This window comes from Terrapene carolina, unplaced genomic scaffold (assembly GCF_002925995.2).
Source record: "Terrapene carolina triunguis isolate 2854851 unplaced genomic scaffold, T_m_triunguis-2.0 Scaffold85, whole genome shotgun sequence".
NCBI classification, from domain to species: domain Eukaryota; kingdom Metazoa; phylum Chordata; order Testudines; family Emydidae; genus Terrapene; species Terrapene triunguis.
The window spans coordinates 37,110,957-37,136,433 of NW_020664436.1; the positions used below are offsets into that span (position 1 = coordinate 37,110,957).

Consider the following 25,477-nt stretch of genomic DNA (forward strand, 5'->3'; position numbering starts at 1 on the left):
TGATAACTTATTGTAATCAGTTCCATCGAGAACCACACATTTTCATGATTAATTATTTTGTTGTGATGTAAATGCAATACGAATTTAAATTTAATTTAAAAATCTTCATTTAATTCCAACCTTTTGGACCAGTGTGAGATTTAAGATAAAACAAGACAAAACAAATCATGAAACTGTAGTATTTTATGTCAGGATGTTAGTTACAAGAAAGAAATCTATCAAGAAATTTTCTTGATTTGTGCATGACTAAATGTGATACAGACATTAAATGAAGTGAACTTAACTATCCCTTTTTTTCTTTCAAGCCAGGGCAGCATGCCATCTTTCCAGCCCTCCATGAAAGAAGGGAAATCATTTAAAAAAAAAAAACCCTCTTAGTTAAGAAGTGGACAGGATAACTGAAAGTGAAGCGTGTCTCCAGTTCAGCTGACGGCTAGTCTCTCCTAATTTAATAAGTACAAAATGTATAGCTCACATTTGTTCTGTATTTTTTTTCTTTGTTTTATGCATTTTGCCTTCACTTGCTCCAAGTCTTCACTTTGCAAGCCTAGCCCAGGTAATTAGCCAGTGACAGTTTTATTATTATGAGTAAGAGTATTAGGAAGAAGAGACAGTTTCCTGTCCTGAAGCAGAGTATGTATTTTTACCAATGTGGAAGAACACTAGAATCAATTACTATGATAACCACAAGATGGAGTAGTTACCTTTTGAGGCTGCTGTTGCTCCAGGAGCTGCTGTCGGAGATGTTCTAAATTTTGTTGTTGCAGTTGTTCAGCTAGCTGATGAAAAAGTGAGTTGTTCACAGACTCTGATACTAGAGGCCTAAAATAAAATAATTGAAAAACCCTTAGCATCGAAGTTTCTCTCTTTAGACTAAATAACCTAATAAACAAAATTTCATATTTTAAAAAGTAGCAAGTTGTTCAAACAAATGAACAACTTACTAACACACACTCCTTAGTTACAATTATTATCCCTCCAAGTAAGAAAAACGGTTACTCACCTTTGTAACTGTTGTTCTTCGAGATGTGTTGCTCATATCCATTCCAATTAGGTGTGCGCGCGCCGCGTGCACGATCGTCGGAGAATTTTCTACCCTAGCAACACCCGGTGGCTCGGCTGTGGAGCCCCCTGGAGTGGCGCCTTCATGGCGCTGGATATATACCCCAGCCGACCCAGCGCCCCCTCAGTTCCTTCTTGCCGGCTACTCCGACAGTGGGGAAGAGGGGCGGGTTTGGAATGGATATGAGCAACACATCTCGAAGAACAACAGTTACAAAGGTGAGTAACCGTTTTTTCTTCTTCGAGTGCTTGCTCATATCGATTCTAATTAGGTGACTACCAAGCCTTACCTAGGCGGTGGGGTCGGAGTGAGACATTGCTGTGTGCAAAACCGCTGACCCGAATGCAGCATCGTCTCTGGACTGCTGTACAAGCGCATAGTGAGCGGCGAAGGTGTGGACCGATGACCAAACTGCAGCTCTACAAATGTCCTGGATCGGGACTTGAGCCAGGAAGGCAGTCGAGGAGGCTTGGGCCCTCGTGGAGTGGGCGGTGAGGCGCGGCGTCGGGGCTCCGGTCAGGTCGTAGCAAGCACGAATGCAGGACGTGATCCAAGAGGAGAGACGTTGCGAGGAGACCGGTGAGCCTTTCATCCGGTCGGCCACTGCAACGAAGAGTTGTGTCGTCTTCCTAAACGGTTTCGTACGCTCAATATAGAAAGCCAAGGCCCTGCGTACGTCCAAGGAGTGCATACGTTGGTCTTGACGGGTGGCGTGCAGCTTAGGATGGAAGACCGGGAGAAATATATCCTGGTTCACATGAAAAGCTGATACTACCTTGGGAAGGAAGGCCAGGTGGGGGGCGAAGCTGCACCTTGTCTTTGTGGAAGACTGTGTACGGAGGCTCAGACATGAGCGCCCTGAGTTCAGAAACACGCCTTGCTGAAGTGATGGCTACAAGGAAGGCTGTCTTCCAAGATAGGTAAAGGAGTGAGCAGGTAGCCAATGGCTCGAACGGGGGCCCTGTGAGCTTGGAGAGAACCAGGTTAAGATCCCACGCCGGAACGGGTTGGCGTTGCTGTGGGTATAGCCGGTCTAAGCCCTTGAGAAATCTCAAGGTTAGAGAAGACCGAGGAAGCGTGTTCTCCTGGGTGGAACGCCGATATAGTGGCCAGGTGAACCCTGACTGAAGATATCACCAAGCCCTGCTGTTTCAGGGATAGGAGATATTCGAGTATAAGAGGAATAGACGCCTGCAAGGGGGGCGTGGCCCGCTGCTCGCACCAACAGGAGAACCGTTTCCACTTGGCTAAGTAAGTGGTCCGCGTAGAGGGCTTTCTACTTCCCAGCAGAATCTGTTGCACGGGATGTGAGCATCGTAGCTCTGTCCGATTCAGCCATGGAGCATCCACGCTGTGAGGTGGAGCGATTTCAGGTCGGGGTGACAGAGTCGGCCATGGTCCTGAGAGATCAAGTCTGGGCACAAGGGAAGCGTGATCGGAGTTTGCACCGATAGCTCCAGAAGCGTGGTGTACCAGTGCTGTCTTGGCCAAGCTGGAGCGACTAGAATCATACGTGCCTTGTCTCTGCGTAGCTTGAGCAGCACCCTGAGGACCAGTGGGAATGGAGGGAAAGCGTAGAACAGCTGGTCTCTCCATGATAGGAGGAAAGCGTCTGACACGGAGCCCGGAGATCGCCCTTGGAGGGAGCAGAACACGTGGCACTTCCTGTTGGCTCGTGAGGCGAACAGGTCGACCTGGGGAAATCCCCACCTCTGGAAGATGGAATGGATGATATCCGGGCGGATCGACCATTCGTGCGTCTGGAAGGATCTGCTGAGACGGTCCGCTAGAGTGTTCTGGGCTCCAGGGAGGAACGATGCCGTGAGATGTATCGAGTGGGCAATGCAGAACTCCCACAGGCGAATGGTCTCTTGGCATAGGAGAGACGACCGGGCTCCTCCTTGCTTGTTCATGTAGAACAAGGCCGTGGTGTTGTCTGTGAGGACTGACACGCAACGGCCATGTAGGAGACCGAGAAATGCCTGACACGCTAGGCGCACCGCCATCAGCTCTTGAACATTGATGTGCAGAGCTAGTTGGGATGCGGTCCACAGGCCCTGAGTATGGTGCTCCGCGAGGTGAGCGCCCCACCCTAGAGATGAAGCGTCTGTGACCAGGTGCAGGGAGGGTTGTGGGGCGTGAAACGGCACTCCTGCGCAAACTGCCTTGTGATCCAGCCACCAGGTGAGGGAGGTCAAGACTGAGTTGGGAACCGTGACCACTATGTTTAGGTTGTCCCGATAAGGACGTTACACCGACGATACCCAGGCCTGAAGTGGGCGAAGCCGAAGTCTGGCATGCCTGGTTACGTAAGTGCAAGAGGCCATGTGACCCAACAGGCCGAGGCATGTCCTTACTGTGGTAATCGGGAAGATCTGGAGTCCGTGGATGATGTTTGCGATGGTGTGAAACCGAGTGTCTGGCAGAAGAGCTCGGGCGAGTCTGGAGTCTAGAACTGCCCCAATAAACTCTATCCTCTGGGTTGGCTCCAGAGTGGACTTTTCTTTGTTGAGTAGAATGCCTAACTCGTGGAATGTTTGTAGTATTATCTGGACGTGTGCCTGAACTTGCTCCCTGGTTTGGCCGCGCACGAGCCAGTCGTCTAGATATGGGAACACCTGTATCCTTTGTCGGCGAAGGTATGCTGCCACGACAGCCATACATTTGGTGAACACTCTCGGAGCCGCGGACAATCTGAAGGGAAGGACGGCAAATTGGTAGTGCACATTGTTTACTACAAATCGAAGGAAGCGCCTGTGAGGGGGGTAGATTGCTATATGAAAATATGCGTCCTTCATGTCGAGGGCGGCGTACAAGTCTCCAGGATACAGGGAAGGGATGATGGTCCCCAAGGAGACCATGCAGAACTTCAACTTTACTATGAATTTGTTGAGTCCGCGTAAGTCTAAAATGGGTGGCAGACCCCCTTTTGCTTTGGGGATCAGGAAGTAGCGGGAGTAAAACCCCCTGCCCCTTAACTCTGGGGGAACCTCCTCTATGGCCCCCATAGAGAGGAGCCCAAAAACCTCCTGTGTAAGGAGATGCTCGTGAGAAGGGTCCCTGAAGAGGGATAGGGAGGGGGGGGCGGGAGGGAGGGAACGAAGAAAAATGGAGAGCGTATCCCCTCTCCACCGTGCGAAGGACCCAACGGTCCGAAGTTATAAGGGACCAAGCACAGTGGAAACGGGAGAGGCGATCCCGAAATAAAGGAAAGGGATCCTGGGTAGTGGCTGGTGCGCTGTCCTCGGGCGCACCTTCAAAAGTTTTGCCTAGGTCCTGAAGGTGGCCTAGGAGGGCCCTGGTTCTGACCGGGTTGGGGGCCGGTCGACCTCCGTCTACCACCTCGTCCCCGCCTTCTGGGGAAGTCCTGTCGCGGACGAGGAGGAGGAGGGTAGAACCTTTGTGGCTGGGGCCTAAAGGGCCTGCGCTGGGGTCCTGGGACATGCATGATGGTTCTCGAGTCCTTGAGGCTCTGAAACCGAGAGTCCGTCTTGTCTGAGAACAACCCTTGGCCCTCGAACGGCAGATCTTGCAGGGTCTGCTGCAGTTCTGGCGGTAACCCCGAAACCTGGAGCCAGGAGACGCGTTGCATGGCTATCTCAGAAGTTAGTGTCCTGGCGGCCGAGTCCGCAATGTCCAAAGAGGCCTGCAAGGAGGTCCTAGCCACCTTTTTCCCTTCCTCCACAAGGGCCCCGAACTCCTCCCTCGAGTCCTGGGGGACCAACTCTTTAAATTTACCCATGGAATTCCGTGAGTTATAACTGTACCGACTCAGGAGCGCCTGTTGGTTTGCGGCCCTGAGCTGCAGACCCCCCCGCTGAGTAAACCTTGCGTCCAAACAAATCGAAGCGTTTAGCATCCTTCGATTTGGGCGCTGCCGCCTGCTGGCCATGGCGCTCTCTGGCGTTCACTGAGGAGACTACCAGTGAACACGGCGGAGGGTGTGTATAGAGGTACTCATGGTCTTTAGAGGGGACAAAATACTTCCTCTCTACACCTCTGGCAGTGGGAGGGATGGAGGCCGGGGTTTGCCATATGGCATTAGCGTTAGCCTGGATCGTACGGATAATGGGCAACGCCACCCGGGATGGGGCATCAGCTGAAAGGATGCTCACCACCGGGTCCTCCACCTCCACTATCTCCTCAGCCTGTAGGTCCATATTTCGTGCCACCCTACGCAACAAGTCTTGGTGGGCATGGAGGTCTATTGGAGGTGGGCCTGAGGCTGTTGTACCTGCCACTGCCTCATCTGGGGAAGATGAGGACGACGCCTCAGGGGGTAAAGGATCCATGTGCGGGTCTGGCTCCAAGGGATCCTGATGTGCAGGATCCCCTGCACCGGGGTCTGGTGCCTGCGTGGGTGTCGGCACCGGAGCCTTCATGCCCCCTGGGGGAGGACGGGAGATGCTGGCCTCAGGAACCCTGGGCTCAGTGTGTGCCGAGCGAGAGGCCGCTGGTGGAGCCCCTTGAGCTTGGTGATATGCCCATGGAGTCCAGAAAGACCAATGTGCAGGGTCCTGTCTAGGGTCCTCTGCCCCCTCCTGCCAATGACCCAAGTCGTCTGCAGCCTGACCCTGAGCAGGGTACGCTGAACGGGAAGCTCCTTCCGACGAGCGAGACGCCGATCTTGAGGGCCAGGGCGGTGCCGAGCTAGGTTGCAGGGGCTCGTCCTGGTACGGTGCCGAGCGGTGTCGGTCCACAGGCGAGCGGTCTCTGCGCGGTGCCGGTGAACGGTACCGGGATCAAGAACGGTGCCGATGGCCATGTCGGTACCGGGATCCAGATTTGGATCGGGAAGGCGAAGACCGTCTGTAGACTCGGTGCCGGGAGCGGCCTCACGAACGGGAGCGGCGCTCATACCGGTGCTGAGAACTGCATCTGGACTCCGACCGGTACCGATGCTCAGGTCGGTGCCGAGAAGTAGACCGGTGCCGGGAGGAAGATCTGGGCCACGAGTACAACCGGCGCCGAGATGAAGATCGGTGCCGGGACCGTGAGCGGCGTCGGGACCTGCTCCGAGACCGTGAGCGGTGCCGCGAGTCCACGCTCGGAGATGGCGGGCGTATCAGGGTAGGCTTGCCCCTGGATTGCACCGTACGAAGGGCATGCGGTGCCGCGGGTTGAGATGGCGCCGGCTCCGTGAGGGCGATGAGGTCTTTCCCCGTGGCAAACGTCTCTGGTGTAGAAGGGAGACAGGGCTCCACTACCGGACGAGGCGGTGAGCCAGTCTGCACTGGACTCAACGGCCCTACACCCGGTGCCGGAGTCAACGGTGCTGATGACACTTGTACCCTCTGGTGCTCCGAAGCCGGACGCGGCTCTACCACCGGTGCGGGGGGAGCCGGTGCCTATTGGACGGCAGCGTCCTGGGTCTTGCGGGGCCTTTTATGTCCCAGAGACAGGGACCGGCGCCGAGGGGCTTGCGGCGGACGTGGTGCCGAGGGAGGACGGTGCCGTGGGGCCTTATCCGCGTCTGCTCTTAACCCCCGCTAACTATTTATAACTACTCTACAAAAACTATTAACAACAAACTACTAATCTAAAGTATATAACCAACAACTATCTACAAGAACAAACAAGTAAAGCTAGGGAGAGTGGCAGGGCCAGCTCCAGGGTTTTGGCCGCCCCAAGCAGCCAAAACCAAAAAAAAAAAAAAGCCGCGATCGCGAGCTAAAAAAAGCCGCGATCGCGATCTGCAGCAGCAATTCGGCGGGAGGTCATTCAGTCCCAGGCGGAGTGAGGGACCGTCCGCCGAATTGCCACCGAATACCTGGAACTGCCGCCCCTGTCCGGAACGGCCGCCCCAAGCACCTGCTTGAGAAGCTGGTGCCTGGAGCTGGCCCTGGAGAGTGGAGAACCGCTATGCCGCGCTCCACAGTTCCAACGACCGTCACGGGTGGTAAGAAGGAACTGAGGGGGCACTGGGTCGGCTGGGGTATATATCCAGCGCCATGAAGGCGCCACTCCAGGGGGCTCCACAGCCGAGCCATCGGGTGTTGCTAGGGTAGAAAATTCTCCGACGATCGTGCACGCGGCGCGCGCACACCTAATTGGAATTGATATGAGCAAGCACTCGAAGAAGAATATAAGAATGTTACTCTAAATTACTCCTGACAGAATTCTGCGCCCATGTTGGGGTGCAGAATTCATATGGCCTGCATATTTCTGTGCCCCCCCGTGCAGAAAAGCACAAAAGAAATCTGCGCGGGGACACATGTCTCTTTCCCGGCAGCCCAGGCCGGGCGTCTGTTCCAGCATGCCTGAGATGCAAATCATTGCGTGGGGAGGGGGGCTCCGTGTGCGTGCCTGCAGGACAGACATTGCTCACCATAGGGGGCGGGGCTGGCCAACAAGCAAGAGAGACTCTGTCCCTCTTTCTTGATACTGCTGCTCCAGAGGCGAGTTAAAGAAAATAGCTTTTGTAAAAAAAACACCGCATTTTGTTAATGTTTCTTTTGATGGTTAATTGATCTCATTCTCTGAGGCAGAAATGTAGCAACCTGTCTGCATAGTAACATGGTTAATTATTTTATTGTTAGCTAACTGTTCCCATTCTCCGTCAATTCCCCCAGGAGCATAAAAACCTGTAAAAGTTTTAAAGCCCCTACATTGTCAGAGTGAAGTAAAGCCTAATGAAGGACAGTAAGGGAATCAACTAGGAAGATCTATGCGCTTTCTCACTTTTTTCCTGTGCCAAAGTGGCACAATGGGATTAGATTTTTACTTACCCATTAAAAAAAAAAAAGAAGACTTTTGAGGGCAAATAAAACATTTACCAAGCAGTCAATAAAATGTCAGGACAATCAGAACCAAGCACTTCCCAAAGTACCCAGCTAGGTCCAGATAATGATTAGCAAAACTGTATGACTTTCATGTGTGAAAGTCTGAGCAATTTAAAATGACATTCTACTTTTTTTTTCCTGTTTGGTGTTCTGTAATGTAACTTAAATGAAAATCCAGGATTATAACTGAAATGAATTAGTTCCCAAGTATTTGCAACTTAACTTTCATGTGTTTAGAAGATGCTGAATAGTTAGTGAATTTTTTCAGTATTGTAGTTTAAACAACTTACCAAAACGACTGAAACTGGTGTGATTATATTGCATTATTTTGACAAATAAAATTTGCAGAATTTTGTATCTAAGTAGAGCGCTATCTTCAGATCAAACTCTCACTCTCTCTGTTTTAAAATGGTAGGCATCCAGCTGAAGGGTTCTCATGCAATGGTAGAGATGTTGTATTAAACATTTAAAACATATACGTTTATCATTCAAATTCATGTAAATCGTTCTCTGTTACCACTGCTCCAGTATAGTAGTTTACATATACTGAAGGACCAGACAGCCGGTCTACTTTTCACAGTGAATGTTCAATTATTGTAATGTTTAATAGGAAAAATGATCAAATTAATCTAATTTAAAAGGAATGTAACCTGATCTTACAGTTGGGAATTGGGAGTTTCCTTTTTAGGCTCTTCACTGAGGTCAGGCTCTTCCCCAAAATCAAACCTGTCCATCAGCTTCTAGGAGAAAATGAATCAAGCATTAGAAAGAGCATATTTTAAAACATGTTCCCTACCAAACCATACAAAATACTTCGTAATCTAAAAACAGGAAGTTTCTATTTCTGCAATGACTTAATGTAGGAAAGCAGACCATTCTTTTAAATAGAAAACCCTTGGCTGCATCATTCTTAAGTTCTGCCTGTTAATCCAAGAAGAACATGTGTTGCCCAATAGTAAATAAATGACTACTCTCCTGAGGTAAAACATTATATATAATCTGTGTGTGTGCGTGCTTGTTCCTTTAGCAGTCAGCCAATTACTATGGCCAATGCCAACGGCAAACATGGCATTGAAGAAGAATTACCTGTTAGATACCGCTTATGGATGTCCAAGGAATTTCTTTCAATAATGATTTAATTTTAAGGGGGGAAAAAAATCAAAGATACGAACAAAATATATGGATTAAGAAACACAAGTTATTTGCCTTGGAAACTGTGGTAGTTCTTCAAGAGTGTTGTCTCTGCACTTGCAGTGCCTCACAAGTGCTCTCTCTCAGCACCAGGGCTGGCGCAACCCATTAGGCGACCGCGGCGCTACAATTTGGGGGGCGGCGACCGCGGCGGTATTTCGGCGACAGGACCTTCCGCCGCCTCTGTGGGGGGCGGCATTTCAGGGCGGGACCTTCCGCCGCCTAGGGCCGCAGAAAAGCTGGCGGCGCTCCTGCTCAGCACTGAACATTCAGCAAAAGTTATATCACCAACCACTTCAATTCCTTCTGCTAAACACCAGTCTTATGAAAGCGGAATTTAGAGAGAGGGGAGAAGGTAAGGAGGTACACAGAGGATGTAATCTTAAATAACTAGTTAACATGAGTAAATAGTTTTTTTCCTTCTTCAGGGTGGCCTCTGCTTATTCTAAATTAGGGGAGTTTAGCAAACGATACAAACCTCTAAAAAAGGCTGGCTATGCGGCTCGTATTAAAGCAAGGATTCTATTGAACTACTTTCCCAAAGTGAGCATCAGATTTAGAAGTAAAAAGAGTAGTGCTGTGCAAATGTGTGTACAGAACTCCAGGAAGCAACTCTGTAGATTTCAATGAAGAAAACATTATAGAATATAACATATTCTTCATTATATATGAAGAAAACATTATATAAGGCCACAGATGACACTTTAGCCATGGTAGAGTGCACTCTAAGACCCTGAGCAACTGACACCCTAGGTAAGGTACAACATATCTGTCTTGGTGCACAGCCTAATCCACTTAAGACAGGCACTAAATATAAATGGCATTCCCTTTACATTGGTCTCCAAAGGCTACAAGAAGTCTTGCTCAATTCCTAAATGCCTGAGGTCCTGATTCTCATAGACTTTAAGGTCAGAAGGGACATCATGATCATCTAGTCTGACCTCCTGCACATTGCAGGCCACAGTACCTCGCCCACTCCTGAAAACTCTGGCTGAGTTATTGAAATCCTCAAATCATGGTTTAAAGACTTCAAATTACAGAGAATTCAACATTTACACTAGTTTAAACCTGCAAGTGACCTGGGCCCCATGCTGCAGAGGAAGGAAAAAAACACCCAGGTCTCTGCCAATCTTGACCTGGGGAAAAATTCCTTCCCAACCCTAAATATGGCAATCAGTTAGACCCTGAACATGTGGGCAAGACCTCCTAGGCAGATACTCTCTATAGTAACTCAGAGTCGTCCCCATCTAGTGTTCTCATTTGCACTAAGTTTGCTTGGGTATAAGTGCAGTGTAAAATAGCCTTACTGTAAAGGGATCAAGCCCTCATTTCTACCAAATAAAATGTCAAAGCCTTCTTGACATCTAAGTTATGAAATCTCGTTTACCCTGGGCAAGGATGATGTTTGGTAAACTCCAGTAGCCCATCATTAACAAAATACGGAATGTCACTGTATTCTTGGATTCCTGGTGTTGGAACTGCGAGTGAGTCTTTTCTTGGACATGTCCTAGCAACTTCTGGAACAATATGAAATCATCAGTTGGTGAAACAAGTGAGATGAGCAAATCCTCAGGAGAAGTTGAGAAATATTCAATTCCTCTTGCTGGTCAAGAAAGGATTGCTGCTTCTAGACCGTCATACTCCTCTAAATTGGACATGTAGTCAAGAATACCTGCCAACAGAGGGAATGAGATGCCATAGATACTGGTACTAGTCTGAGTGGCAGATCTCAGGTATCTATGGTTCCTAGACTTAGAAGGGATGAGATCTTCTGTGTAAGCAATAGATCATGAGAGGCGTTTCTGAGTAGAGACAGGGAAAGGGGGTTGGATGGAGATAAGCTGGATAGCATAATCGGAAAAAATGGCCTCCGATGCCCATCTGTCTAAAGTTATAGCCGCCCATGCTTCATGAAATAGAGAAAGGCGGCACCAAAATTGAAGAAGGGAGGTTGTGTCATGCAGCTGAGAGAATCTGGTCATTGGGTGGTCTGGACTCTCAACCAAAACATCAAAACTGGCATTTGAAGACACTGAAAGTTGAGATGACACAGCCACGGTAGTTGTAGGCTTTTTCTTTGAAAATCTTGATGTCTGGTGTTCTACGGAAGGTGGAAAATTTAGTAGGGTGGGATCTTTGTGCCGACTGAGATTCACTAAATTTTCACTTATTCGCAGGTGCGTATAACCCTAAAGACCTAAGTGTTGCCCCAGAGTCTTTTAGGGTGTGAAGTGTCTGTGGAATCTGCAAAAAACTTCTAATCGTTGAAAAGTAAATCCTCCACAATTGATTGTCTCTCTTATGACCAGATGTTTCTTGTCTTTATTATAAGGGTTGGCCTTTTGGATATGTTGCCTGCCCCTTTTGCTGTGTCCTCAACCAGACAGTTTGGTGCTGGGTGAAAGAATAAAAACTCGGAATCCCTGGCTGGGACTTCGTATTTTTTTTTTTTTAAATCAGCTCTCTTACATGGGGGCGGGGGAGAAAGGGGAGTTTACCAGATAGACTTGGCTGGCTCAAGGAGGGCTTCATTAATTGGCAGTGTCACCCATTCTGAGGTAGAGATGGGCAATATGTCCAGGAGCTTGTGATGGGAATCCTGGACTACTTATAGGGGACTCTGCAAGATGTCAGCAACCCACTTCATCAAGTCCTGAAATTGCCTGAAGTCATCAGCTAATGATGGCAATGGTGGCATTACTGCCTTATCAGGTGTTTGTAAGCGGTTTGTAAGGGGGTAACCTCCTTGTCCGATCTTGCATCTTTCTCCTCAAAGGTCCCCTGGGGCTCACAGAATGGGGAGGAGGGATGGAAGGTACCAGGTAATTAAGTCTTTTGGGTTCCCTGTGGGACTGAGTTGAGGTCCCTCAAAATTGTTGCTGATACATTGTCCATGGATCCCAATAAGGCCAATGGAGAAGACTACAATGTGTGGGGGTGGGAGTGGAGGTGGGGGCGGGAAATCCAGCACTGGTCCTCCCAAGGAAAGCAACGGTCTGGTGCCCTGCCTTTGTTGCATCTGCAACAGAGAACAACATCTCCTAGAATAAATTGTGAGATCCTTGAATCAAAAGTTCAGAGTCTGGAGTCGGAATGATCCTTATATATGGTAAAGGATGTGACAATCCCCCTTTTCCCCCAACCCAGTGGATAGCTGAAGAAGGAGAAGAGGCAGGTCTCCCAGAAACATAAGCAGTTGGTGGCCCAGCAGACCTCGGTACTGAGAGGCGTCCGGAGGTTGCAAGGAGCGGAGACTCAGGCTCATTCGGTACCGCAAGCTTCCTTGGGTACCGGAATTCCTGTGCTACTGGAAATACAAGAGAACTCAGTATCAGTGCCGATGACATTGCAGAGGCCATGAGAGGCACTGACACTGGTACCGAGGGTGTCAAGGGCTGCACTGAAGCTGATCTCTAGGAAATAGTCTTCTTCAGTACCGAGCTTTTTATCACGAAGGTATGGGTCTCAGATGAAGTCTTAGTGTGCTCCACAATACCCGAAGTACCCAGAGCCTCACTAGCACGTCTCTCAGGGACTGATGTGTCCGGTGACTGCATCTTCTTTAAAAAAAGAACACTCTGATGTTTTGCTCTTCTTCTCCCCTTCCTTATACTTAAGAGTGGGAAGCTCTCAGTACCAGTGATACAGTTATCAGTATCTCAATAATAGAGAATGTTGCAGACCTGGGTTTCAGTGTCATCATCCCCCTTGGAAGCTTTTGGTGACCATAGTCTCAATGACGACAGGGCACTGACAGACATGGAAGGTCCCTGTACAGGGGGTTTCCCTGAGCAGGGGTCTGAAGCCAGTCTTAAGACTTGCTCCATCATTAAAACTCTATACTTCATTTCCCTGTTTTTATAGGCTCTTCCTTCAAAGGATGAGCAGATTTTATACTTGCTAGGAATGTGAGAGTCTCCCAAACAACAAATGCAGTGGGCATGTCTGTACTAACGGGGACTGCTCTTCAACACAAGAGGCACCTTTAAAAGCTCAGGGAGCTCTGCATCTCTGACAGAAGAAAAACATTATTCAAACCCTGAAAGAGGGGAAAAGAAAAGAAAAACAAATTTTCTCCTGGAAAAGGAAAAAAGGAACAAACGTTCCAAATATAAGGCACTAAATTCTACTCTACTAGCTAACTATACAGCTTAACATTAATAAAAGAGGTAAACAAGTACAGAGCAAACAGGCATATGCTAGACTCCATCTCAGACTGAAGGCGGTTGAGAAGGAACTGAGGGCGGTTCACCTATGCAGCCCTATATAGCTTTGGTACAGGGCACAAGGATGTAGGGCACATGTGCAGGATGAACTGGCACTACCACCAAAATTCTATGATTAAAAGCGCATGGGTGCATGCGCACCTAAAGTGGAGTACCCACAGGGATGCTACTCGGAGTAGTAGCAGAAGGTTTTCTGAAAGTCCAGATAAATATTTCACGTGGTTCTCCTTCATGACCATTTTGTTGACACTCAAAAAAGTTCTACAAGCACAATTTACTACACAGAAGCTGTGTAGTTTGATCCTAGCTTACGTTCCACTTCATTTTTTATTTTTCTTGTTAACAAACTACAGATCATGGGTCTATAATTGCCATAATTACTATTAGGTAGCTTTTTTTAAAGATAGATATAACAATATGTTACCCTCCAATCCTCTGCAGAGACTAAGAGATTGAATATTCTGTTAACAACTTTTGGATGAATACTATCTGGTGCTGGTGATTTGTCCCTGTTTAATTTATCGTTTTGTTCCAGTACCTACCTTTTTGACACCAAGATCTCTCACAGTTCCTCATCTTAGTTAAGGTTGAAAATCACTTACTATTAAAAGACCATTATTCTAGGTGCTTTAAAATGCATGTACTGAATTCAGTTTTGTCTTGAAATTTGATGCATCTCATGGGAATGCAGGGAGGGTGGTCTAAATTTGGGTCACTTGAGCAAGCGGTTCCAGAGACACAGCTCCCTCCCCATACACAAATAATTTGTTTACAAAAATCACCCATTCTTATGACTTTTTGGTGCACACCTGGAGAGCCAATCCTTCCCAAACTAATCTCAGCCATTTGGGATTTAATAATTAATTGTATTATTGTAGCACCTAAGAACCCCAGTCATGGACCAGGCACTATGCTAGGTACTTTACCAACACAGAACAAAAAGGTAGTCCTTATCTCAAAAAATTTACAGTCAGACTGATTTCACTTTAAAAGTATTGTCAAGGAAATTAACATTAATTAGAGGGAAGATGAAAAGACTCTAGTAAGCAGTTAGGGCACGACTCATACTCAACCATTTTGGTCATTTGTTCAAGGGCTTAAATGATACACAAATTTAAAGTTGCCCTGTGGTGTCTCATGTCTATCCCGAATGTATTTCAGCTAGACTCAAACCTCTGAAAACTAGGAAATGAAGAGTTACGGTAACACAACCCACTTCAGAAAACAGGAATTAGAGTTATAGTATCACCATCTCTTCAATGCAAACTAAACTGTGAAGCCCCAACACCACACCTACTACCATTCTATTCTTACAGATGCTATAGACACTCTAGGAACAGAGCACTTGAGCAATGGCTGACAAAGCCTAACACCTCTTTGCTAAGGCAAAACTCTGGTTTAGGTCAGCCATGTCAAAGTCTGGTTTAGTCATAGCTGCCTATACTCAAACACTTAGCCTCCTCCACACTAACTACCACAGACTTATAAGATATTACCACTGCTTCACACTTGTCTGGGGATTCTTTCTGCTAATTATTTGAAAAGAGATGGTCTGGGATAGGTAGCTCCCAACATCCTCTGTGGTGAAGACCGATGAAAAGATAATTTAGCTTCTCTACAACATCCTTATCCTCCCTAATAATCCAGTAGAGACTATCCTCTCACAGACTTCCTGCTTTTTATATACTGAAATAACTTGTTTTTATGTCTCTGGTTATTTCATCTTCAAATTTCCTCCAAACCTTCCTAACATTACATTTTACCATTGCCATAGTTTACTGTACGCTCATCTACCTTGCCATTCAACTCCGTTTTCTTCTTGGCTTCCCTCTTCCCTTTTAAAAACAAAAACAAACAAACAAAATATGCATGCTTTCTGTGCTCTATTCAGCATACTTACATAACCTCCATAGTATGTCTAAGGATTTTAATTTCCTCACTTTTGGGGTCTTTTTGATTAGGTTATCCCTTTAAAAACAAAATCCCTCTCTAAAGTTTAGGTGTCACAGGGCTAGCTTTCATATGATCCTCCTGCTAAGAATGTAAACTTGATTATATTTGTGGTTCAATTATAGTTGAACTTTGAAGTTCAATTATAGTTATTTCCTTGGGTATTTATGATGTAACAAACCTACTGATTCTCCAGTGATCTATAGTCTTATTGGAAAACTAGGGTACATAAGACCTGAATTTCTACAGTATTTTTTCCCCCTGAGAAAACCTTTCAGACTTTCTTTGTATGCCATAAAGGAAGGGTGAGGGGAGAAGGCAAAAACATACAAGCCCAACCTTCCTTCTTGTGCAGATAATCTTCAAACTCATTAATTCAGATCCTCCTCCTACACAATTATAGAAGGAAATACAACAATGACTTTGCTTTACTAATGGAAATTAACTCTAGCCTTCTGAAAAATGTCTTTTGCCCTTAAATTATACAAAATACATCATTTGTGTTTTTGTATAACTCTCTCTAAAGAAAATAATTTTTGTATTTGGAAAAGCCTATGTGCAAAGAACTTTTCTGTAGCACAGTCATGCACTCTTAAGAAGTCACTAAAGATAGAGACACAACCCATGTGAAGACTTTAAATATAAACAGTAAGTGCATTTCTTCAAACTTGGTCCTCCAACTTCTACCTTGTTAAAAGAGACATTCTGTTCCAGTGGATTAAGTGTGTTGGCAGCAGCAGCTGCAGCTGTAAGTTGTGCTGTGAGGGCCTGTAACTGAACGACAAGACCAGCATCCAGCGCTTGAAGTAGTGAAGGCTGTGGCTTCTGTTGTTGTATTTGCAGTGTCTGTATTAACTGCTGAAGCTGGAAGAAAGAGAGTGATAACTACATTAACAAAAAAATAACTCAGCTAGCTTTTTGCCCTTCTCATGAATAAAGATCTCACCAGTGCAGTATATCTATCTCAGGGCTATAATTTCAGTTTAGTCTGTTCGTAATTACAGAAAATTATATTCCCACTTACTGGCTAATTTGTTTTCTGCGGCTCAGACAAGATACTGTAGACATGAGGTTCCACCTCCTAATTCGCTGACAGGTAGATGACGACCAATCACAAGCCAGGATTTTTCTGCTTTCTAGGGTTCCCTCTTCTGCTTCTCCAGTTTGATTCCTTCTGATCTGTAAAATAATCTGTTAGCCTGCTCTACCCTCTTAAGAGCCCATCTAGATTAGGAAAAGTTGTACCAGTGTAGCTACACTGATGCAGAATAAGTTACACTGGTACATGCTCCATTTTATGCTGGTGCAGCATGTCTACATCAAGGCTTTGCACTTGGGTATCTATATTGCCTACAAGGCAAGTCTCATGTTGAAGCTTGGGCTTAGCAAGTCTAACAGTGGGAGGAGTTTGTGCTGTCTCAACCAAGCCACAAAAAGCAAATTAGCCAGTAAATGGGAATATAATTTGCCTTTTTGTGGCTCATTTTGCGACAGAACAGATACTGGGTTCTGTACAGCAGTATTTCATGAGAAAACACTCTAGGAAGAGAGAACTGGAGACTCATGGTTGAATCAGAAGAGGGAGCCTGAAGGCACAAGATGGATAATAAGAGGAACAAGAACCCCAAAGGCCTCCATCATCTCTCCTGAACGGAGTGGTCCAAGCACTCTGCAGCTAAGGGTGGCATCTGCACATTAAGCAGATAACGAGCAGTTTAAAAAACAAGAAGTACAGGGAAATTTGCAAATCTTTTCTATTGACGCCTTCCCTCTGCAGCCCAGATGTCCATGACTCTGCTGGGATGGGTACAAAGAAGCTGTGACTTTTGAAAAAAAAGATCTATGATAGATGTACCACTACGGAATTCTAAATATGGAAGACTACAGGAAAACATGAAGAGTCTTCTGAAATAAAATTATTACTACCTGAAAAGCGTCTTCAGGGCAAAGAACTACAAATCTACCAAGTGAAGAAGCTCCCCTCAGATAGTACCTACCTACCTTGCTAGTGCAAAGGGGAAAGAAGCTCACCCATATGGAAAGAGGCTCTCCCCAAGGTAACCTCAGACTAGAAGGAGTAGGTGCTTCAATACTTTCATGAGATAAGACCCCAGTACCATAAGTCTCTGGATCTTGTTCGGCACTCTTGAAGGGGTTGGGTATCTGTTTGCGTGGTCCAGCCCATACTGCCCTCAGGAGGCCAGAGTACCCCTTTTCGATTTCTCTCACCTTAATTCTGATGTGGGAATTTTTTTCTACATAATGCAGGACAGAGGGTTTTTTCCCAGCTGGATGAACTGGAATCCCAACTATCTTAGACTTCATACAAAAAGTTTTTGTCAAAGATCTTACTCCTAGTGAACTTAGTTTGTAAGCCTCAGTTTTTCTTAGGGTTCAACCTCCAGCTTGCTAAAGGTTCAAGCTGATGAGTGGGATAGTCAGATTCTTTTTCCCTGGTGTCATGCTTCCTGAAGATGGTGACACTTTGTTACTAAGAGCCACTGGGAAGTCTGTAGAACCTCACAAAAATTCATGAACTGATGCCTTGCTCCACTAATGCTTTGTAGAGAGCCTCTGCTGCTGAGAGGAAGTTTGTCTCCCCTTTTAGTGAAATTGGGCAGCTGATTTTGTCTGTCATAGGCCACAAAGCGCTTCAGCCACTGCTTTATTCCACTAACAGGGTGGAGGCTTTGTTCAGTCAGAGCAGAAAATTTCTTAAGGCACCCAGGGGAAAGAACCGACTGCAAGGGATACAGCTGAGGTGTTCTCTTTTCTGCATGTGTGTGCTTAAGAGACTATGGCCATGTCTAGCCACCATTTGACGTCAACTTCTTGTGTGTTGCTCTGAGTGAGGCAGGAATCAAACTGAAGAAGCTGAGGAGGAAGCCCTAGAATGGGAAAATCTTGGATGATTGGTCGCCATCCTGCCTGTCTCTATACTCCTGCTGGGTACCATCTCTCTCTCCTTTTACTGTTTCTACAAAATACAGTTCTAAAATGTGAAGGAGGGAATCATCTAACTACCTAAGACCTCGTTTTCCCTTCCTCTATATATTAATGTTATCTTCAATATATATTGCCATACTCCTACTGCGTCCCATCTTTCCTTTCTCTTATCTTTTGATCCACAAGCTATTTCTGTACCTTCTGCCATCTTTTAAAGACTAACTCCCTTCTGGTCTGTACAGTCTTTAGTTTTTCTCCTTTATTGTTGTTTCTTCTTCCTTCCTCTTTTTTTTTTTTTAAATATCCTCTGGCCAGCAATCTTTGAGCTTTCATACAATTCCTACTCCACATCTCCCCATTCTTACTTTACATCTCTCCTTCTCTAGGACACCACCCCTACCAAATCCTACTTTCCCCTATTCCATGTTACCTTTTTGCCCCACCTCTCTTGACAGGCTAGCCACCTCACTCCGGTACCCTCTCACTCAAGTTCCCATTGTCAATTTCCCTGAGTCATGACCAGACTAAAACTCTTCCTGCCTCAGACTTCTGGCCAGTTACAGATGGCTCGGCTTATCTGAACACAGCAAAACGGTTGCACTTTTAGCCCTTGAGATGGCAACATCAGGACTGGTGCTTGATACTGTGGCAGTCCCTACTCACTAAATTGGGTGGGATATTTTTAGTGCCCCAACATAGCAGCCATTGAACATCTCCTACATACAGGGCCACCACTGCAGCCCACTCAAATTGGGATAGTAGGGACTGCCAGAGTAGCAGTGTATGCCATTATTACCTGAAGATGAGGGCCTACATTTTCAAAAGGGCTACTGATTTTCAGTGTCCAACTTAAGGAATGTTGACATGGCCTGATTTTCAGAGAACAGATGCTCAGCATTTTCTCAGCATCAGGTATCTAAGATGTATCAAGCTGGGCATTCATACACTGAGGTACCCAAATTCAGTCACTTTTGAAAATGTAGACCAAGAGTCATATTAAGGATACTGATAACTTCCTGAATATCCTGAGAATGAAAGTAAACGGAATATTTAAAGGTGAACTGCAAAAGAAAAATTAGAATTGAGTTAATCACAGACGTCTATGTTGAGTATCCTCCACTACACAGAGACGTGTTTTAACTTACAGGATGTATTCAGCATAGAAATAAGTTTTAACTATCATTTAAGGCACTCCTCACCCCCCAAATTAAAAATATTTTGTTACTTCCCGATTCACTGAAGATATGCTAGAAGGCTCCCTCTGTAAATACCATGCATTGTATGGGCTGCAATGAAGCTTTTTCTGGTATCTGATGTCACCTTCTTGGATACATTCAGTGAACCAAGAGAATTTCAAAAAGGATAAAAAGAATTGTTAAATGTTGCTTCAAACTTATCTCTGGAGAATGATCTCTATGAACTGGCTATACTGAGGACAAATTTTTAAAAATAGATTAACAACACTGATAAATACTCTCATGTGTATCTGTCATACACAAACACTGTAGACTACATACAGTACAAAAGTCTAATTACCTACAAAAAGTATTTACCTGTTGGCCTTGGGGACTTTGTAAGATTTGTGCAACAGCAGCAAGTGTATCTGTATTAGCAATTTGAGACACCCAAGGATCAGGTAAACTTTGTACCACATTGGCTGGAGTAACAGGGGTCACAGGAGTTCCTGAAAGAGGGAAAGCAAGGTAGAGTTAAGTGTTGTTAACATACCATTTTTCATATACATAAAGTACAGCAGTAAAAATTAAAACTGCAATTCAGAGTCTCACTGAATATGGCAGTTTATTTTACATTATGGACCAACTGCATAAAAACAATTTTTGAACTGTAAGAAGCCACAAAGGTTACACTTCTAAGTAGCGATTTTTAAATGTCTGAAATGAAATATGGGTTTGTAATGTAAAAAAAAAAGTTTTGGTACTAAATGTAGTGCTCTGAATAAGTGCCACATTGACATCCATGGAAACCATCAATTTCTTTATACACAGAACAGCACAGCATGGCAGGAGTAATGCAAACTTCCCCACCAATGTGCCTCAATTGGTAGAAATACCTGTAAGTGAATCTCATGACACATTCTACTGTTGGCCTGTCTGCTGGGACTGCCAACAAGAATGCCACTGAAGGCAAAATGTGGTAGTGTTCATTGTGATCTGAAATTTGGAGGGAGTCTCCTCTATTATGGAGAACTTCTCTTGTGTTTTAGGGGAACTGAGGGAGATCTGAACTGGTTTCAAATTCATTTTTAGTCATCAGATGGTAATGGCTTCTGGTAACTACAGAGATGGCCATGTTTGAAAATACAGGTGAAAATGTTCAATAGTCACTACCATGCTCCAAAATACTATTGGACCAATGAACAATCCTTAATACTATTTTAAACTTAGCAGCATTACAAGATGGATGTAATCAGGAAAGATGAGGAACACAGTCAATTTTGATGTTACAAATTGCCTTGGGCTAAGTCACTTTAAAGACATAGTATAAATTATAAAACTGTAGTTAAAAATGTTTTTTCCATAGAAATGCTCTTATTTGTGTTATCAAAGATCAAGAGTCCCATTTTGCTAGGTGCTGAGCAGACACGTAACAAAACAGAAAATCCCAACTTAAGAAAGAGAGCTCACAATCAACATTTCAGACAAGACACAGCAAGTGAACAAAAACAGACAAATGGGGTGAGGGTAGGTTGAGGGGATAAGGCAGCAATAAAATAAAAGAGTTAAACAGAAAAGCAGAAATCACATATTACTATTGGCCAAACCAATATCATAAGATAGTGATCTGTAGACATCACGGAAGAGGTAGGTTTCACACTTGGGCAAATATTCAGCTACCCAAAGGACTCAGTAGTCTTCATTGTAGACTACAGTACAGATGATAAATTTTAAAATATTTAAAATATTCATACAAATAGAGCAACTGCTAGAAGAGGAAACAGGTGAACAACTCTAGCTTTGGAGAGATGTTGGCCCTAGAGAAGGAAGCAGCTCCTGGCCTGCTGCAAGATAAAACTTTAGGGAAGAGATACACTTGCTCCACAGGTGACTATAATAAAGATGTCCAGTAACCTGCAACCTTGCTGCACTCTCCCAGCTCATCCCCAGGCTGGACCTGCCTACTTTACTCATAATTTTCACCCACAGCGGTCAGATTCCAGGGGTAAGAGTCTCCTCTGTTTTGTCTTTCTCCTATCCAAATTCCTTTGGGAACAAATATTTCTGAGTCAAAAGGTAAGACTTCCCAGGCTGGTATTTTGCTGATTAGTTCCATGCTGTAGTTCTGATGAATTCTGCTCCAGATGTCAGAGCAAACCCCCTCCCTTCCTGTAACTCAGAAGTGAAGGCAAGGGCTGAACAATGCCAAATCCAAACTACTGCAATAATGTTTTAAAAAATAATCCACGTCAGATTTCATAAAGTGTTAGTACGGTAATAAGTGATGATACCAGCAGTTTAATGCAGTAAAAAGAGTACGAATATAAAAAAAATGCACAAAAGAGACATGAAGCTCAAGCAAAGTGCTTACCTAGTTCACATAATAAACTATATACATATATATACATACAAACACACACACAAACTAATGGGTATAAATAAGTTGATCTATATTTTGGATTTTCTACATAAATAGTGCACATTTAAATTATTTCATGTATATTAGTCTGATTAAGTCTACACAAACAAAAGAAAATCAAACTCCCTGACTACAGGCAATGTCAGAGCAATTCCTTAGATTATCAGTTGAGTATGATCATATGTACAGCAAATAGATATACAAATTTTGCTTGAAGTAAATGCAAGACAATGATCCTCAATAAGAGATTCTCACACATTTATGGCACCAATATTTAACGAGGTTCCCCCCCCCGATGATTTTTCATTGACCCATTATTTGTATTTGAACCCATAAAACCATTTCTTACTCGATAAACCAGGGTGGAAGTTTGTTGAAAAAAATAAAAATTGGATTTTTTTATTTAAATTGGATTTCTTAAATTTTAATATATTTTTTCAATAAACCTATTTAAAATTAAATTTGAAATGACAACCTATGATAAACCTAAATTTACAATAATCTATTAATTTTGTAATATGATTTAAATTGTAATACTAAGCAGTACAGGTTTGTTGCCAAAGTTTTTAAGAAAGTCAACTACTGAAGTGGAAGTTACTGGCTAAGTACCTGGAACTAAAGTTCATAGAAGTGCTAAACCAAATTTTGACAGCAGAAGCCTTTTTTGCAGGTGAAGAGAGAATATATTCTTCATTTCAATTTATTCAACTAGTTCAGTTCAATGACTAGTTCATTCAAAGTTAAGAAACTGAATGGAAGTTGAAAAAAGAGGAAAGCTTGCTTTCCTCTTCCAATCTGTGAATAGAAACTAAGTATGAAAGGATGAGATCTGCTAGTTCTGAAGTCTTGGAGGACATGGTGACCCGAAACAATCAGTTCAATTCACTAGCTACAAATAATACTTCTTTTGATTTATAAATCAATTGTTTTAAATGCAAAACATATTTTGATGAACTTTTTTCTTATGTATCCAGCACATTTAAGATGGTTTTATTTAAGAAATAAAAACATTACAATGCTGTTTTTGTGCATTTTTAATTCCAAATTCCATCCAAATAGAGTTGACACAAATCACAAAAATGAATCATCCAGTAAACAAGAAAATGCACTGTTCACCATTTTCTAATATAATAAAAAATGTAAAAACTAAGAATCTGAGTAAATGTAAATGCTATATAAAATGCTTAAATAAATGTGCATAGATACACTGTATCCTCCTGGTTAGCAAAAAGAAATTCCAATTTTAGGGTAAAGTCTATATTATATTGCAATTCAACATTTTAATGAGAATCAACTCTTCTTTAGGAAAATAACAAGTACAAATGCAAAACAAAATTGAAACTGATTATTTAAATCAAGATTTATCACTTGATATTTAAATCATGATTAAAATCTGTAATTTAAATTGCTCTGATTTAAATCAATGCACCCTTGGACAAACTGCATATTACAATTAAAGAAAGCATGTGTGTTTGGGAAGTAAATGTAACTGGCATGGTCACTTTCTATTTATGGAACTTCCCTGATCTACATGCTGGTTAGTTATTAGTAGATCAATTTTCGCCCTTCAAACCATTCAATTTAGTTTTAATACTTGCCTGGAGGCTAGTGAAAAATTTGGTCCAATTTCAAGCATGTCAAGTTGACAAATGATGATAGCCGAACAGAAAATTCTGTTACAAATGTTGAAGCAAGCTTTCCAATTCACTGAGAGACTTATATCCCATTTTCCTTTACCTGGTGTATTGTTGCTCATAGCAGCTGTTGTACTGGGCAAGACTGGAGTCACAACTGGAGGAGGAATTCCTGCTGCCATATCCAGGAGAGGCTGAATAATTTCACTCTTGAATACATTATTCTTCTGCCATAAATTTAGCACTCTAACAATTTTACTCTAAAGGAAAAATAGGACAACAAAAGGATTAAGGCTAGAAAATTATATGATGACTATCATGTTTGATACTGTCAATTTATGAAGATAGAAAGGCTTGCGTATTTAGAAGCATACTAGAAAAGTATTAGTTTGGCTTCTCCAAATTCTGTACTCATATTCTTGGGGAATAACACTAGAAAATTATCTTAAGGGAATAATTTAAGAGTTATCGACACTTAAAAACTAGAAATCTTTCCTCCCCTCCTAGCATTTTAACACAAGCACATATTAAACATGGCTCAAATTTATCTACCTCTGAGCACCAGCATCATTTGTGTCCACTGAAATGTGCACAACTCAGAATAATGACAGTTACCTACTGCTGCTGAGACAGCAGAAGGAGCCCAAAACTGTGTGTGTAAGTCATGCTAGAGGCTATTTTTAAAATGTAATTTTGTTGATGAAGTAGTATATTTGAAAGTATTAATCTGGAAGAGCTTTCACACCAAATTACAATAATTAAACAGTATTGCAGTAATATAGATGAACTTTGGACTTAGATGTCAGTTTCCTTTAGCACGCTGCAAGAAACTATGAAACCATAGTCTCAGCAATTTCATACAGAGAATTGTGATGTCAATTTAACTAGCTCATTTTAAATCAACTTAAGCTTACAAAAGGTGCTTTCATCCTAAATCTGTTTTGAGTTGCTCTTAGCTCTCCAAAACCTTCAATTATATGCTGAAATTTTCTGTGTTTTAACTCTGCCCAAAGGTGATTTTTTTGAAAGTTTGAACAAAACTACATTTAGCAACTTTTAAAAAACGTGACAGAGTTGGGAGCGGGGGAAGAGGGGAAAAGAGTAATTTTCCATGTTATAAAACCATGTTCTCACAGCCTTCTCATGAACAACTCTAGCACAGAAATTTCAGGAGATAGGAAGTTGAATCTGATACAGAAATAGCCTTCATTGAATGCTTTTGTGTGTTCTCAGGAAAACTGCTTTTGATTTGTCAACGTTCTATTGAACATACACAAAGTGTATTTTTAATAAACACTTACATAAGCGTGGAAGATTCCTTGGCTGGGGTAGAGCTAGCTGTGCCTCCTGCTAGTTTTTCCTACCTCCCACCTGCATAAGGACATTCTGGCAGTGACCCTGGCTCGCTGGAACGGCCCCAAAAGAACTGTTCCATACAATGAAAGTTAGAACTGTTCAGTCCCTCACTGAATCAAAGGAGTGGAAAGGTAGCTTAAAACAACTTTACCATCTCCCCCTCAGCTCTGCCAAACATAAAATTGGCATAACGATTCCGCCACAAATAAAAGTTGTATTTTCTTTCCAAGGTATTTCATATCATTCACAATTCTATTCATTTCAAGACTATACTAATTTTACCAATACAATTTTTTCATATATGGATATGATAAATTTGGAAAGTGTGCTGCATTGCTGTTTCTCTCTCTTCCAATTCTGAACCAAAATGTGTTGGCCCATCCTGAGAATACATATCCAATCACCTCCTTTCATACACCTTGTAGAAACTTCCCATCCACTTCCTCACAATAGGCGAGGGGACATTCCTTTGCAGTACACTTCTACATAGATCTTGCTCTCTCTTCTCATATAGATACCTCATTTCAACCAATTGTCTCTCTTCACAAGCACCCTAGGTAGAAGTGCCCCTGGATCTAATTGGATACCGTTCTCCCTCAGACCAGATATGCTTTCAGATTTTTTTTTTAAATTGCCTTAAGAAGAAATTATAAGGGTTACAATTAGGTTTGCTATAATAAAACACTAATGTCATCAAATCTTTTTAATTTTCTTTGAAAAGATGAAATTCTAATA

At 43.6% G+C, this 25,477-nt stretch overlaps 1 protein-coding gene across 3 annotated transcripts in view; it reads right to left on the reverse strand.

Annotated features, from left to right (window-relative positions):
- Positions 1–23,642, reverse strand: part of SCAF8 (SR-related CTD associated factor 8) — a 99,057-nt gene extending 75,415 nt beyond the window's left edge. For 2 of the 3 annotated variants that reach the window (XM_026649746.1, XM_026649748.2), the window contains exons 1-5: positions 23,490–23,642; positions 19,712–19,842; positions 15,900–16,076; positions 8,506–8,585; positions 705–822 (exon numbers count right to left, since the gene is read on the reverse strand). In XM_026649746.1, coding sequence (XP_026505531.1) covers positions 705–822; positions 8,506–8,585; positions 15,900–16,076; positions 19,712–19,842; positions 23,490–23,568 — 585 coding nt within the window. In that variant the 5' untranslated portion in view covers positions 23,569–23,642. The remainder of the gene's footprint in view (positions 1–704; positions 823–8,505; positions 8,586–15,899; positions 16,077–19,711; positions 19,843–23,489) is intronic. The other variant, XM_026649747.2, reaches the window with a different exon arrangement.
- Between the last annotated feature and the right edge of the window lie 1,835 nt (positions 23,643–25,477).